This window comes from Mustela putorius, unplaced genomic scaffold (assembly GCF_011764305.1).
Source record: "Mustela putorius furo isolate JIRA1106 unplaced genomic scaffold, ASM1176430v1.1 tig00537248_pilon_pilon_pilon, whole genome shotgun sequence".
In the NCBI taxonomy this organism is placed as follows: Eukaryota; Metazoa; Chordata; class Mammalia; order Carnivora; family Mustelidae; genus Mustela; species Mustela putorius.
The window spans coordinates 7390974-7405541 of NW_025422387.1; the positions used below are offsets into that span (position 1 = coordinate 7390974).

Genomic DNA, 14568 nt, shown 5'->3' on the forward strand with positions numbered 1-14568 from the left:
CTTGAGTCATTTGCCTAAGTCTATAGAAAATTCTATTAAATATGCATGCATATCCACACATGAAATATTACAGAGCTATTAAAAGAGAGAGAGAGGTCGCCTGGGTGGCTCAGCTGGTCCAGCATGTGACTACAGCGTGGGTCATGGTCTTGGAGTCCTGGGTTCGAGACCTGCCTCTGGCTCCCTGCTCAGCAGGGAGTCTGCTTGTCGTTCCCCTTCTGCCCCTTGCCCCCACTCATGCTGTGTCTCTAGTTCTGGAAGGCTAGCGAGGGCAGGGAGGCTTGAGGAGGAAGGGAAGAGGAACGGCTTTTTGCTGCATATACTCTTGATTTCTGTACTATTTCAGCCATTTCGCAGTTATTTTTTTGAGAGTGAGCAAGAGGGGGGAGCGTGGGGGCGGGGAGAGGGAGAGAGAGAATCTCAAGCAGGCTGCACACCTGGTGTGGAGCCCGACTTGGGGCTTGATGGCACGACCCTGAGATCATGACCCGAGCTGAAACCAGGAGTCGGATGCGTCACCACCTCGGCCACACAGGCGCCCCTTAGCCACGTAAAACGTAAGAACATAATACATGCGCCTCCACGGAAGGTTACGCACTTAACTGTTGTAAGCGGTGTGTGGGAAAAAATGCATTTTTTTCAATACGCATTTTGTAGTTTTTCTATAATAGCTATGCATTATTTGTGTGGTTAAAAGAAGAATTTTGGGGGAACAGTTCTGTACATTCTGGATGGTAATGACTTCAGACTGGTCTGCTTTTGTCTGCCTGTGCGGTCCTGACTTGACTTCACTTGTGGATACGAAAACGCTCTTTCAGTGCACAAAGCTGGGGACCCACACGACGGAGCTGCAAAGCAGAGCCAAGGGGTCTGCTCCCAGATATGCGGAGAGCCTCACAGGAAGCCGTGGAGGCGGCGGCCCGGGTGCCCCGCCCGCCCCATGCGCCGAGCTCCCCGGAGGCGCACCTGACGCTGTTGAGCACGGCCTTGTCCTTGGCGGGCGGCTTGGTGATGGGCCGTTTGGTGCTCACCACCTTCACGGGGTGCTGCTCCTTCCCGCCTTTGCTGTACTTGCTCTTGTCGAACTTGGGTTTCGGCACTCCGTACTTCCTCAGGATCTGCGGGTTCCCGGGGGCAAAGAGGGCTCCTCAGGATCGCCCGAAGGTGCCCCCGAGGCCCAGCAGCAGCGCGGCAAGCAGGGATGGGCGGGGGGGTGGGTACCTGGGTGAGCTGGTCCTCCAGCACCTTTTTGGGAGGCCGGACGTTGGTGAAGAAGAGGTGGAGGAGGTTGCCTGGTGTTTGGGAGTTGATCTGCTCTTTGCTGAGATAAATGTCCGACACTTTGATGGGCTTCGCTGGCGTCAGGCTCAGCATCTGCTCGGAATGGGCACAGCTCTTAAATATCTCTGTGAGCACCTCTCTGGCACCCGGCACCAGCTTCTCGCCTGTTCCGAAGTGGGGAGAGGACAAAACAATTCTGCCGTGAACGGACCATGTCAGCACACTTCCTCGCAGTGGTCTGTGTCTCCTAAACAACTCAGTTTTTGCGTGTAGGTAACAGACGTGTAGTGGTGATGAAGAGCTCTGCACCCAAACCTGGTTTCCCCCTTCTGGGCGTGCCCCCAGCCTTCTCGCTGTGACCGTGGGATGTGAGCCACTCCCGGGCCAGTCTGCTCTCTGAGCTCACTCCCTGCACTGGCTGCACGGAAATGGCCAGCCTCGGGGATGGCGGACACCAGTCCTTGCCCTGGGCTCGTCCACGCGTGAGAAACACGCTTCCACGGGGCCCAAGCCACTGTTCTCTTACAGCTACTGACCACGGCAGTTTCATCTACCTTAACACGCTCGTGATGGGCAGTTCCCAAAGAACGACAGGCTACGGAGCCCACAAGTACTGTTAGTGCAAAGCCCACGGTATCAAGCAAGTTTTGCATTATTAGAGAGGATGGTTCGAGACTGGCACAATGAACAGGTAGAAAATTGTCCTCGAGCACAGGAAAAACCATTTCTTTCTGTGCCCAAATAAGTGCTCCTGAAGGTGGGCCCCAGTGGCCGTCAGGACTCCATCTGCACGCCTCTCGTGGCTGGGGGCCCAGGCCGGGGACTGCGCGGACTCACTCCTCACTCCCTTCTCCTTCCCGCCCCCGGCCCCACAGCCGGCCTCTCCCTCTGACACACCATGGCTGCCCCCAGGGCCGGCCTGGCTGTGGGAACAGGAGATCAGAAGCCTCATGGGCCTCCAGACTGAGGGTGTGGGGTCAGGGGTGCAGAAGGGGCGGCCAAGCCCTAAAAGCTGACTCAGAACCACAACTTGGTCTCTAGCAAAACGCGTGTGGCACTAATGTTACCAAAAGACCGAGTACCTTATGTGGAACGTTTGACTATAACAGGATCAGGAACTCGGTCCAAATTCAGATTCGAAGTATGAAAAGGCTGGCAACCCATGAGTTAAGGCAGGAAAAGGCCTCAGACCTTACAATAGTTATCCCCACATGGGCCACAGAGCGCTGGGGGCCAAATGCACACTAACAAGGGATTGGGGCCCACACAGGGTGAGGGGAGCCAGGCAGTCCCCTCGGGGGCAAGATCCCCCCAAAACTCCATGATCAAGATACATATTTCAGGGGCGCCTGGGTGGCTCAGTGGGTTAAGCCTCCGCCTTCAGCTCAGGTCATGATCCCGGGGTCCTGGGATCAAGCCCTGCATTGGGCTCTCTGCTTTTAGCAGGGAGCCTGCTTCCTCCTCTCTCTGCCTACTTGTGATCTCTGTCTTTCAAATAAATAAATAAAATCTTTAAAAAGAAATGCATTTTCAATGTAGTATTAAAAAAAAGAAATCGGGCGCCTGGGTGGCTCAGTGGGTTAAGCCGCTGCCTTTGGCTCAGGTCATGATCTCAGGGTCCTGGGATCGAGTCCCGCATCGGGCTCTCTGCTCAGCAGGGAGCCTGCTTCCCTCTCTCTCTCTCTCTCTGCCTGCCTCTCCGTCTACTTGTGATTTCTCTCTGTCAAATAAATAAATAAATAAAATCTTTAAAAAAAAAAAAAAAAAAAAGAAATCAAAATCAATACAAAAAAAACCCCCACACGACGAGCAAAATATCAACAGTACTGTGCCAAGCCACATTAAAGCCTAAGCCAAAAGAAATAATCAGTAATACTGGTCCTGTCTTTATTTAAAATTTTACTCATTATGGATATTTTGTATTAATTCTGACTTCTATAAATAATCAATCAAAATGTTATTTATCTAGGGACACCTGGGTGGCTCAGTGGGTTAAGCGTTTGCCTTCGGCTCAGGTCATGATCCCAGGATCCTGGGATCAAGTCCCATATCAGGCTCCTTGCCCAGAGGGGCCTGCTTCTCTCTCTGCCCCTCACCCTGTTCATGTTCTCTCTCAAATAAATTTTATAAGTCCTAAAAAGATACACACACACACACACACACACATATTATTTATCTAGCTTACTGAGATTTTTGGAGCCCATTAAATTTCGTGCCCAAGGCCTCACTTATCTCATCCTGGTACTAGCCCTGAGTGAACATTTTACAACTCGGGGATAAAAATTTGAAGCCAACAACAAAACCCATATTTGGTATTACATTTTTGTTCTCCTAGAACAGGAAACAAATTCTACAGTTCTATCATGAAATTTCAAACAATATTAAAGAATTAGAAAGAAGGACATGGATTAAAAATTTTGAGCAACACTAGTGCAAAATAAAAATGACCACACAAAGGAGTGTAATCATAGAAGGAAGAAGAAAAACCACTGTTTCCGGAGTGGGGCTTGGGGCAAGCTGCTGGCTTCAGGCAGGAGTCTGCTGCTTGATTCTGCTCAGCGGGGCCTGGGGCTGCGTCCTGGATGAACGCGCCACGTCATACAGAAGAACTGGGGACACCAGACAGGGTCCACCCACAAAGAGTTGTCAGAATGACAAAGTGGGACTTGGTGAAGAGGATGCGGAATTGTTTCTTCCCCAAGAATGAGTGTAAAGATGGAGGCATTTACTGCCCTTGGGCAAATGACCAGATGATTTCCAGCAATGCACTTGGTATGTTCTAGCTCCACAGGACAGAACACAGTAAATACACCTGAACTCGAACAAAGCGAAGTCTGGCTAGACAAAAAGCAAAATGGGACTTGAATGCAAGCCCACTTTAATTTTTTTTTTTTTAAATTTAAATTCAATTTAGTTAACATACAGTATATTATTAGCTTCAGGGGTAGAATTTAGTGATTCGTCAGTCGCACAGGAATGGCCCTTCCCGGCGGTCTCCACAGGCTGGAGCATAGCAGGCCGGAGGCAGGGGCGCCCTCATGGCCCTCACAGCTCTGACAGCTTCCGTGAGCCAAGCAAAGAATGTCTGTCCGTCTCCGCACGGCCCCTGCTCATTTCCCAAGTCTCTAGCCCCCAGGGTGCCCCCCAAGGTTCTTTCTGTGGTAAGATGTTAAAGATAGGGCACACTAGGTACAGAGAGAGCAGAAGACTTTGTTAATTTTTTTCTGTAAACTTAAAAGTGTTCGCAAAAAGTCTATTAATCACAAATAAAAAATCCATAACCCACCTTTAATAGACTTATCATTGAAGTAATCTTCCAAGCCCGGGCTTCCCTGTGTATCAAACAGACTCTGATTTACTACGGACACGGTGAGGATCTCCTCCGTGGACATTTCCATCAGTTCATCTTCGCCATCCAAACTTGACAAACCGATCAAGTCATTATTGTTAAACAAACTTGCTCGAATTTTCTCAATTTTGGCTCGGGATCTTATCTGTGTGAACAAAGCAAAGGATCAGGACTGGAGCAGGGGAAGGGCTTTGTTTTCCCTCCCGCTCCGTCCTCAAACCCCCTCCCTGTCTTAAGTGCGATGAGTGTGGCCGGACTCCTGCGAGTCGTGCTCCTCGGGAGCGTCTCTGCCACACGCCAACAGCAGTAACTTGATGGGGAACATCTTAGCTGCTGGAAACGTCTGTTGCTAAACCCTGACCGGGTCTGTGGCTTTACTCCGATGCCCAGGGAGCTAGGGTCCACGCGTAGCTCTGAGAAGCCCCCGGGAAGAGGGTGCAGAGATTAAGAGAAAGGATTCTGGGGAAGAAACCATCACCGGCTTCTGGAACGCTCTTGCCAGAGCTCCCTGGGAGAGCAAAGCAATACACACATATTTCCTTCTAGTGCCTTCCTCGCCGCATCCAATAGCAGGAGGACAGATTTACTCGGAGTCTGACTCCCCTCACACAGGGATGAAGACACAGGAGGCAGGATTCCTAAACAAGGAGGCCCAAGCAACAGAGGGGATCTTGAAGTGGAAACGTGGTCTGGAAACTCAGAACCACCAGGAGCAGAATGGCAAATTTGTCCTCGCAAAGATCAGTGAAGACCCCACCTGCCGACGGCAACACTTAAAACAACCCGGGGCCACTCAAATATACCGGCGGGCCCGAGCTGGAATGCACTCGATAAAGCCTGTCCCCCAGGAAAGGTCAGGCCCCTCGTACTCCTCTGCCTCCCTCCCATACTCAGCAACGACCTGCATTTACTTCATGACATCAGACTTGGCACCACTCTTGTCGGAGATGTGACCTCAGACACAGATAATCAACATGATAAATCATGGTGGCTTCCAAGAGCTGCCTCAGGGAGCGCCCTACGTGCCCCAACGCCACCTGTCAGTTAATCCTGGGGAAATCATGCTGGAAGGGTGAGAGGGGCATGGGGGGATCCCAGCTGCTCTGCTCGTTACTTTCGAGGTTGCCAAGGCGCGAGCGCCGTTACCTCCACGACCGCAAAGCCTTTGATGGGGCGCGCCGCGAGGGGCTGGTTGTCCAGGGACGTGACCGTGTACATGGAGCCCATGTCCGACACAGAGGCCGTCTCCGCGTTGTCCAGCGGCTCCCCCAGGCTCCCCAGACTGCCCAGGCTGCCCGTGCTGCACAGGGAGATGTCTAGGCTCTCCTGGCTGGACACCACGTGGGGCTCCAGTACACCGGGAGGGACGGGCGGCTCGAGGCCCGAGGGCAGCGGATCCACAGAGAGGTCACTGACGGTCTGCGAGATCCCCTGGGAGCTGCAGATGGAGGCCTGACTGGTGGAGGCGGATGCGCTGATGCTCATGGCAGGGGTCAGGCTGCTGGACGTGCTGACCTCCAAACTGTCCGCGCTGGGGAAGCCGAGGGTCTTCTCCGGCTCGGCTTTGCCATCAGCACCCTCAGCCTTGTCCTTGGGCTTCTTGGGGTCTTCGTCCTGCAGGGGGATGTAGATCTCATCCTTGAAGACCCCGCCATGGGCATTGCAGGCCTTGCGGATAGCACCTCTGACGATGCCCTCGTCCAGGTGGGTGGGGATTCCAGAGATCACCAGCAAGCGGCTGTGGGCCGTGGGGCCAACCAGTGCCTGGCAGGCGTCGGCGATGGCGTCACTTGTCACACCCAGACCCTGTGGGTCCTTCCTGGTGAGATGTCGGAGAATGATGAGCAGGGTGAGGGCTCGATGAAACCACAGCATGTCCTCCGGCTTGCTGCCCCCAATGCTGAGCATGGCGGGGTCCGATTCCACTGAACGGGACGACTGGCGCTTCCCGGAGGAGGAGGCCTTTTCTCGCTTCATCTTAACCTTTTTCCTCTTTGATAGGAGGCTGGGGCTTTGTGGTGTCTGTCCAGGGGAGGAGGATGAAGAGGATGAGGAGTCGCTGAGATTCGGGGCGGTCGTAGAGGTCACCCCGCTGGCTGTGACACTCATGTTGGTGGGCAGGGTCACTTCGGCCACCGCCAGGCAGCCCTCCATGAGCGCATGGAAGTATGTGGAGAACCTGCCCTGGTCCGTGGCCGCTGCCGCCGAGCCTCCACACGCACTGCCCGGGACCCAGCTCTGGGTTTCCTCGTCGTACAGCTTATGGAGTTCCGACTGCAAAGCCATCAGCATGGCCAGACAGGGATTCAGCTGGAGGGCGATGGAGGAGGACAGGCCGGCAGGGTGCTTCCTCTGCTCCAGGGTGTGTACCGTGCGCAGCAGCTCCGCCAGGAGATGGAAAACGAGCTCCTTCACGCAGGCCGCCATGTCTGTGGTCCACAGGAAGTTTCCTGAAGCAAATACAAAACAGTAACAGCAGCGGTTGTTGGTAGAGCACTTGCTCTGCACCAGGCACTGTTCCTGACGCTATGTTATCCATCCCCAGCTCTCAGATGAAAAAACAGAGGCTCAAAGAGCTCAAGCCTGGCTGGTTGATCCCAGAGCCCATGGCCTTAACCCCAGGGCCGCATGATCGTACAGAGCCAGGTTCAATGGCTCACACCGAAAACTCATTTTCTTTCTTTCTCATAAGGTTTTCAAGTAAGTTGGTGAGAAGTCATGAGAACACTATTTCCCAAACCATGGGGTAGTTACTACGGGGGGCACACAATCTAATTCTATCACACAGCCCAGAAATACATACTGACAAAGTATTCCCCCCCCCTTTTTAAAAAAAGATACTATTTATTTATTTGAGAGAGAGAGAGAACGAGTGGGGAAGGAAGGGGCAGAGAGGGAGAGGGAGAAACAGACTCCCCGCTGAGCAAGAACCCAATGTGGGGCTTGACCCCAGGACCATGGGATCATGATCTGAGCCAAAGGCAAATGTTCGACCATCTGAGCCACCCAGGTGCCTTAAAATTAAAGTGTACAAAAAGGAGCAGAGAGCGGATTGTCAGAAACCAGATCAATAAATGCTGAAAGGCATGACTTGTAGACATGGCGGGAATCACATAAAGATGATGAGAAGGACTGAAGTTCAGGAAATAGGGTCTAGAACAACAAGATGGGTCACAGGTTTGTACCAAGATCCCCTTTGTGCCAGACACGCATCTTAAATTCACACTAAGCTGCCTGATCTCTTGGGGTGGCGCTGTTTCATAACTTTAACTGAAAGGAACCCATGCGGGCATTCAGGAAGAAGCCATTCAGAGAGAACAAGTGCCTACAGGGTCCGCGGTCCCGCCCTCCGATGCTCATGCGACCTCCCCTCCATTGTCCTTCCTCTGCCAATTGTCATTTCCGTAATAGGATGGCCTTAGAATTCTCCTCCGCCCAGATTGCGAATGGCGGCCCGTGAGCCAAGACTGCCCACAGACCTCTCCTTCCCACGGTGGTCCCCCACTCACCTTCCCTGATCCCTCGCCCAGAGTATTTCAAAGAATTTGATTCAGTTGCCAACATTCGAAAACTGGGAAATTCACATCAGTATCTGCATTACTGAGTCGTCTTGAAATAAAAAGTTCTAAGAGCTGGCAGGACCAGGTCCACCTTCTCGTGTAGCAAGGGGTGACAGGGTTCAGGGACTGACAGAGCATGAGGTGCCTGGCCCACTCCCCTCTGCTTTCCCCCATCTGGCTTCTGACCCCTGAGTGCACTTAAGTTTGCAACATCTTTTCCCCCCAACATTATAAAAAAATCTCAAAAATACAGGGCAGCTGAACTACTTAGACAGGGACTGCCCGTAGGCCCACCACCTCGGTCCTCCCGCTAACACTCTGTGGTATTTGCTCTTACGCACCTACCTATCTACCCCTTTATTCACCCAAAAACTCCGCTTACTATTTGATTATTTCAAAATTAGTTGCAGACATTAGTCTGTTTTATCCCTAAACACTTAAGCAGATATATTACACTAACGAAGTTCAATAGTTATTTAGAATTTGAGGTGAATTTACAAAGGCAAAATGTGCACCTCTGAAGTTTAACTTTCTATGAGTTTTACCAAAATACAACCCTTTCAGGAACGACTAAGTCACCATGTTGGATTTTGCAACATTCTTTACTCCCACACCACCTTTGACCTCCAAAGCTACAAAAACGGCATGTATTTGTATAAAGTAAAGTGCGGGGGCGCCTGGGAGGCTCAGGGGGTTAAACGGCTGCCTTCGGCTCAGGTCGTGATCTCAGGGTCCTGGGATCGAGCACTATATCGGGCTCCCTATGTGGTGGAGAGCCTGCTTCTCCCTCTCTCTCTGCCTGCTGCTCTGCCTACTTATGCTCTATCGCTCTGTCAAATAAGTAAATAAAACCTTAACAAAAATAAAGTACGATAAAATAAATCTCATTTTTGGGGCGCCTGGGTGGCTCAGTGGGTTAGGCCTCTACCTTCGGCTCGGGTCATGATCCCAGGGGCCTGGGATCGAGTCCCGCATGGGGCTCTCTGCTCAGCAGGGAGCCTGCTTCTCCTCATCTCTCTCTCTGTCTGTCTCTCTGCCTATTTGTGATCTCTCTCTCTCTGTCAAATAAATAAATAAAATCTTAAAAAATAATAATAAATAAATCTCATTTTTTTAAATTCCTCGTATCGGAGAGATCATAGGGGAAGGGAGGGAAAAATGAAACAAGATGAAACCAGAGAGGGAGACAAGCCATGAGAGACTCTTAACTGAGGGTTGCTGGATGGGGAGGGGTTGGGGGCATGGGGCAGCTAGGTGAGGGACGCTGGGGAGGGAATGTGCTGCGTTGAGTGCTGTGAAATGTGTCAGCCTGATGATTCACAGACCTGTACTCCTGGGGCAAAGAACACATTATATGTTAATTAAAACCAATCTCCTTTTCATGGTTAGTGAAAGAACACCCTGCACATCACGGGTCCACGAGGCCAGGCCACAGGATTATCTAATGAAGTGTCTGACCCTTAGTTTTTCGGTTCGGGTCACGAGATCAAGCCCTGTGTGGGGCTACTTGCAGAGTTGGCTTCAGAGTCTCTTTCCCACTCTCCTTCTGCCCCTCCCGCCCAAGCTCTCTCTCAAAATAAATAAATACAGGCCCTTTTCAAATGACAGCAACCGAACAAGAGGCCACCAGCAGGCAATCCCTTTCCTCAGCTAGCTCCCCAGCTCTCCCAGGCCCAATCCCGAGGGAAGGTAAGCCTTACCCAGCAGCTCCACAACTTGCAGGAGGACAGACGTCGGGATGGTGTCGGGCTCATCTTCGGATCTCGCTTCGCCATCCTCTAATCTCCAGGCCAGCAGCTGCTCGGCGAAGGCCATAGCCAGAGGGAACTCCAGGGGCAGAGAATGCAACACCAGCACGGCTCCAGGAGGGGGAGACACGCCTGGAAAAACGGCCGAGGAGGAAGGCTCATCATTGGCAGCACAGGACCCGAATCAGCCTCAGAAAAGGACCCACCAGGTGTGTGTGTAAGAACAGGCCTGGAAAGCCAACCTGCTCATCTGTGGGAGGTGAAAGGAAATGGAGCTGCCCTCGCCCTTCACCTCCCGACCCCTGCACTCCAGACCGAGTCAGCTGCGGGTCCAGGAGGGGCTTGAGGACATCCCTCCCAAGAGTCCACTTGTCGCTGTCACAAGGGGCCACCAGCAGCAATGAGAATGGGGAAGGAGAAACACTCCCCAGCTGCTTAGATACCAACCAGCCTGATAAGCCAGCATGGAAATACTAAGTCAGACCTTAAAAGCTGCTTCCTTGGAATATTCCCAGTTTGGTAAAGAAATAATTAGCCATTTTGTGTGGCTGCAATCCCATGAGACCGTTACGCTTGTATCAGGTTACAGAGTGGACTGGGAAGGGGCGCCCCAGACTAGCACTCCCAGGACCTTGGGCTTTCTCTCTCTCTTTTTTTTTTTTAAGATTTTATTTATTTTGAGAGAGAGAATGAGAGAGAGAGAGAGAGCATGAGAAGAGGGAGGGGCAGAGGGAGAAGCAGACTCCCTGCCAAGCAGGGAGCCTGATGCAGGACTCGATCCCAGGACTCCAGGATCATGACCTGAGCCAAAGGCAGTCACTTAACCAACTGAGCCACCCAGGCGCCTGGGCTTTTTCTCTTATTACCTTGTGTCACTGCCATGGCTTGAACCTGGCCAGAGAGGCTGCAGCGAGAGGAAAAAGGCCCTAAAGCCCGATTCCCCCCTCACACTGCACCCTGCTGCAAGGGCTGACCAGACAGAAGTCAGGCCATCAGCAGCCTGGGGCCTTTGGACAAGTTGGGAGGAACCATGCTGATTGACCTCCGTTTTGGGGTTAACGTTTATATGGTGATAACCGAGGAGTGAAAAGATAGAGATCTTCTGTTTATTTAATTACAAAGTTAAAAGAACAGCCAGTAGAGGCCAAGTGCTATGAGAAAAATCAGCCCTAATGAAGAGAGATCAAGTTATTTGGCAAAGTCTCCTTTTGTTTCATTCCCTAAAGATGTAAGGTCTCTAGGACAGGGGTTGTGGAAAAGCCAAGGCCCATTTTTTTTTTTTTTTTAAAGATTTTATTTATTTATTTGACAGAGAGAGATCACTAGTAGGCAGAGAGGCAGGCAGAGAGAGAGAGGAGGAAGCAGGCTCCCTGCTGAGCAGAAAGCCCCATGTGGGACTCGATCCCAGGACCCTGAGACCATGACCTGAGCTGAAGGAAGAGGCTTAACCCACTGAGCCACCCAGGTGCCCCCACCCCAAGGCCCCATTTTTGACTGGGAAGTCAGCTACATTCCAGAATCCTCTCTAGCAAACCTGGATCCCTCCTTTCTCATCAAACGGGATAGGAAGTGCAGGGGAAGTCTGTGACCAGGTTTTCCTTGCCTCTGTGTGTTTTGTTGGAAACAGTTAGGTGGCCCGGGCGCCCGGGGTGCAGAGGTGGGGGGTGGCCTCTGGGATATGCAGAGGGGGAGCCCGTCCCTGACCCTAAACCCACGCCAGCTTAGCAAAGAATGCCGGGGAGACCCACTGGGCCTCCTGGCCTGGCCAGCAGGCTGTTTACCACCGAGACAGGCCGCAGATGCTCACTGTGACCTGAGCCCCAGGGACCCTCTCGCACCCAAGAGAATTAAGTTTTAATGAGCGTTGGAGGAAGGCAGCTGGGATTATTCCTGGTAAAGGACCGCTCTGTTCAGGTCACTCTTGTCCAGAGTGCACAATTGTGAAAGGAAAGGCGCTCATTTCATCTCCTGCCCCTAAAATACACTGTCCCGAGCACTTCCGTTCTTTACTGACCACATACAGCAACGTACAAGATCCTTTCTATCTCCAGAAAGAAGGAAAGCCAAAAATAACTTCACAGTGTTCTTACCAAGCGCTAACTCAGAGACATACCCAGCTTGATGTGGACCTTGTCTGTGGAGAGGATCACTGAAGGGTACTGGTTGGCGGTAGGCGGCGGCGTGAGGCCGGTGTTGGCCGGAGACGCATCCCGTGGGTAACAGACGGCCTCAATCAGGTTTAGCTGGCCGTTCCGCTTGACTTTGTGGCCAAGCCCGTACACGAGCACCCGTGCCCATGGCGCCTTGTACAAGGAGGAGCTGTGGAGCAAGGGGGAGGGCAGGAGGGTCAGATGGAGGGTAAGAAGTGGGCATTTCTGAGTCATTCCCACCACATCCTAGAAGGTCGTTCTTTATAAGGATGAATTTCCCAAACACAGAAATATGGGAAGAACTATAGGCTATTTTCAAATATGGTATATGTTAACTAATAAGTAAAAACAACTCGAGCTTGTCCTCTGTCAGTTTCACCAGACTCCAGTTTTCTCTCCCATTAGCTCTCCTGGAGAACGGGCAACTTACTCTTTGCGGAATCCAGACTGACTTTCTTTGCAAGACACGACGACAAAAGCCGCCCCAGGGAAATTAACATCCATGTTGACTTTGGACTCCGAAATCGGAAACTCCTCAGAGGGGAACTGCTCCGGCGCTGTCTGCAGAGAAATTTAACAAGGAAAGCCACAGGCTACACACAGGAGAGCACTTCATCCCCCAACTCCCAAGCAAAGGACAGAGCCAATGCATACGAAGTCACAGGATCCCAGGGACAAGAAAGCCGTCTGGGAGGGAGGCCACTATGGATGGGACAAGACGGGAAAGCCACGAGGAAAAGGAGACTGGTTCAGCGGGGCTTAGGGGGCTTGGGGAAGAGTGTGTGTCATTTAGAGCAAGCCAGTAAGACTTCTAATTAAAAGTTATAGGCCCGGTGCAGGGACATGAGAGCTTTAGTCGTCTACCTGCAGGAAGGAGCAGATCTGTTTCGTCAGCTCCAGCAGGCTCTCCTCGCCCTGGTGCAGGGTCCGGGTGATGGCCACGTGGAGCCACTCTCTCACTGTCTGCGAGCTGCCCTGGTAGAAGAGGTCTGTGGCCGAGCAGTTCTGGGAGTGGACGCAATGCTGCAGAGACTGTGCCAGGAGGATGGAGCTGGAGCTGATGGTGCCATCTGCGGCCAGGAAAGAAAACCTGAATTCGCCAGGACCACAGACACCAATGGCGGGCAGACGTGGGTGAGAGCGAGCAGCCTGCCCGGAAAACCAGGATGGGGCAACTCGGACAGAGTGTCTCAGAGGAGACATTACTGATCAGATCCTGCAGGCTGGCAGGTTGGGGGCTGGGGTTCACATCAGCGGTCTAAATTTTTCCTTTCTTTTAAGCAACAAAACTGTTCCTAAAATCAAATCTGAAGTGGCGGCCACAGGTCTATGAAACAGAAATGGAACTGCTCGGATGCAGGGGTTCCCAGAGCCTGATATACTCATGTGCCCAGGCCCCTCCCGAGCTGCCCCGAGGAGCTGCTAGGGAGTGTGTAAAGCCAGTGTGAGGTCATTACGGCAAAGCTTCTTCCACAAACGCTTTAAAGCTGTCCAGATGTTTTGGAGCCTCTAAGTTCTTGGGGGTGGGCCAGGGGACCCCAGCACACTCACGCTCACTGGGACCTCCACAGCTGGCAGATGCCCGCTGGGCCTTGAGGGCTGTCTGCCCTCTCACCTTGTCCTCCTGTCTTAGTTGCTGGGAGGCCAAGGGGAGGCTGAGGTGCTGGGGGAAGACAGAGGCGCCCCTTTGTCTTGGGCTGGGCTAAGCAGGTTCGTTGCTTGGCATTCACCAGAAGCCTCGCCAAGGGCCCCAACGTTAGGAGATACACACAGCCTGGCCCACCGAAACAGCTCCACCAGAAGTCACAATGAACCAATGAGGCTGTGGAGGAGCTTGGTAAAAGGTACATTCTCAGGTGGTGCCTGTTGGCGTAGTAGGAAGCGCGTCAGTCTCATAAAAGGTACATTTTCCTTTCTGAGCAAGGCCTGTGACAATGACTGTGGCCACAGGACAGTGACAGGACTTCCTAAGTGATGCTTAAATTTCCCTTGATCCACAACTTGGTCGGGATGCTCAGTGAGTGCTTAGCAGGTCAAGGACTAAACAGGTCACGTAGCATACTTCCATTTTTTAAAGCGAGCAAGTGCTGCCCAGATCATTGCGACTCTTTAGGGCCATTTATCTACACCAGCTGAAGGCCTGTGTCACCCGGAGAGCGAGTCCCTCACCCCCAGTCTCCTGCCTGGGGCTGGGCTGGCGCTTCGGGCCGCCCCACCCCGAGCTGTTGTCACTAGGCCGGCCAGAAGCCAAGGCTCACCTGGGAGGGGAGGGGCCAGGAGCTGATTGGACAGCAGCTGCAGGTGCTCCAGGGTGATGTCCCGGATGGCGGGGATGTGGAAGAGGCGGGTGAACAAGTGCGGCAGCTTCGGGGCGAAGATGTTGAGCAGGGCCACGCGGCAGTACAGCCGGGCCAGCGCCGCCTCGCACCGCAGCAGCTCTCTGCAGGGAAAGCGGGGGACGCGCTAAGCGCCGGGGCTCG

The 14568-nt window shown here is 52.6% G+C and overlaps 1 protein-coding gene across 8 annotated transcripts in view; it reads right to left on the reverse strand.

Moving 5' to 3' along the window:
* Positions 1-14568, reverse strand: part of HECTD4 (HECT domain E3 ubiquitin protein ligase 4) — a 184844-nt gene that overhangs the window by 14754 nt on the left and 155522 nt on the right. For all 8 annotated transcript variants that reach the window (XM_045073665.1, XM_045073662.1, XM_045073660.1 and 5 more), the window contains 9 exons: positions 14347-14528; positions 12953-13158; positions 12519-12649; positions 12052-12257; positions 9891-10070; positions 5777-7080; positions 4568-4775; positions 1222-1445; positions 967-1118 (listed from right to left, as the gene is read on the reverse strand). In XM_045073665.1, the coding sequence (XP_044929600.1) occupies positions 967-1118; positions 1222-1445; positions 4568-4775; positions 5777-7080; positions 9891-10070; positions 12052-12257; positions 12519-12649; positions 12953-13158; positions 14347-14528 (2793 nt within the window). The remainder of the gene's footprint in view (positions 1-966; positions 1119-1221; positions 1446-4567; positions 4776-5776; positions 7081-9890; positions 10071-12051; positions 12258-12518; positions 12650-12952; positions 13159-14346; positions 14529-14568) is intronic.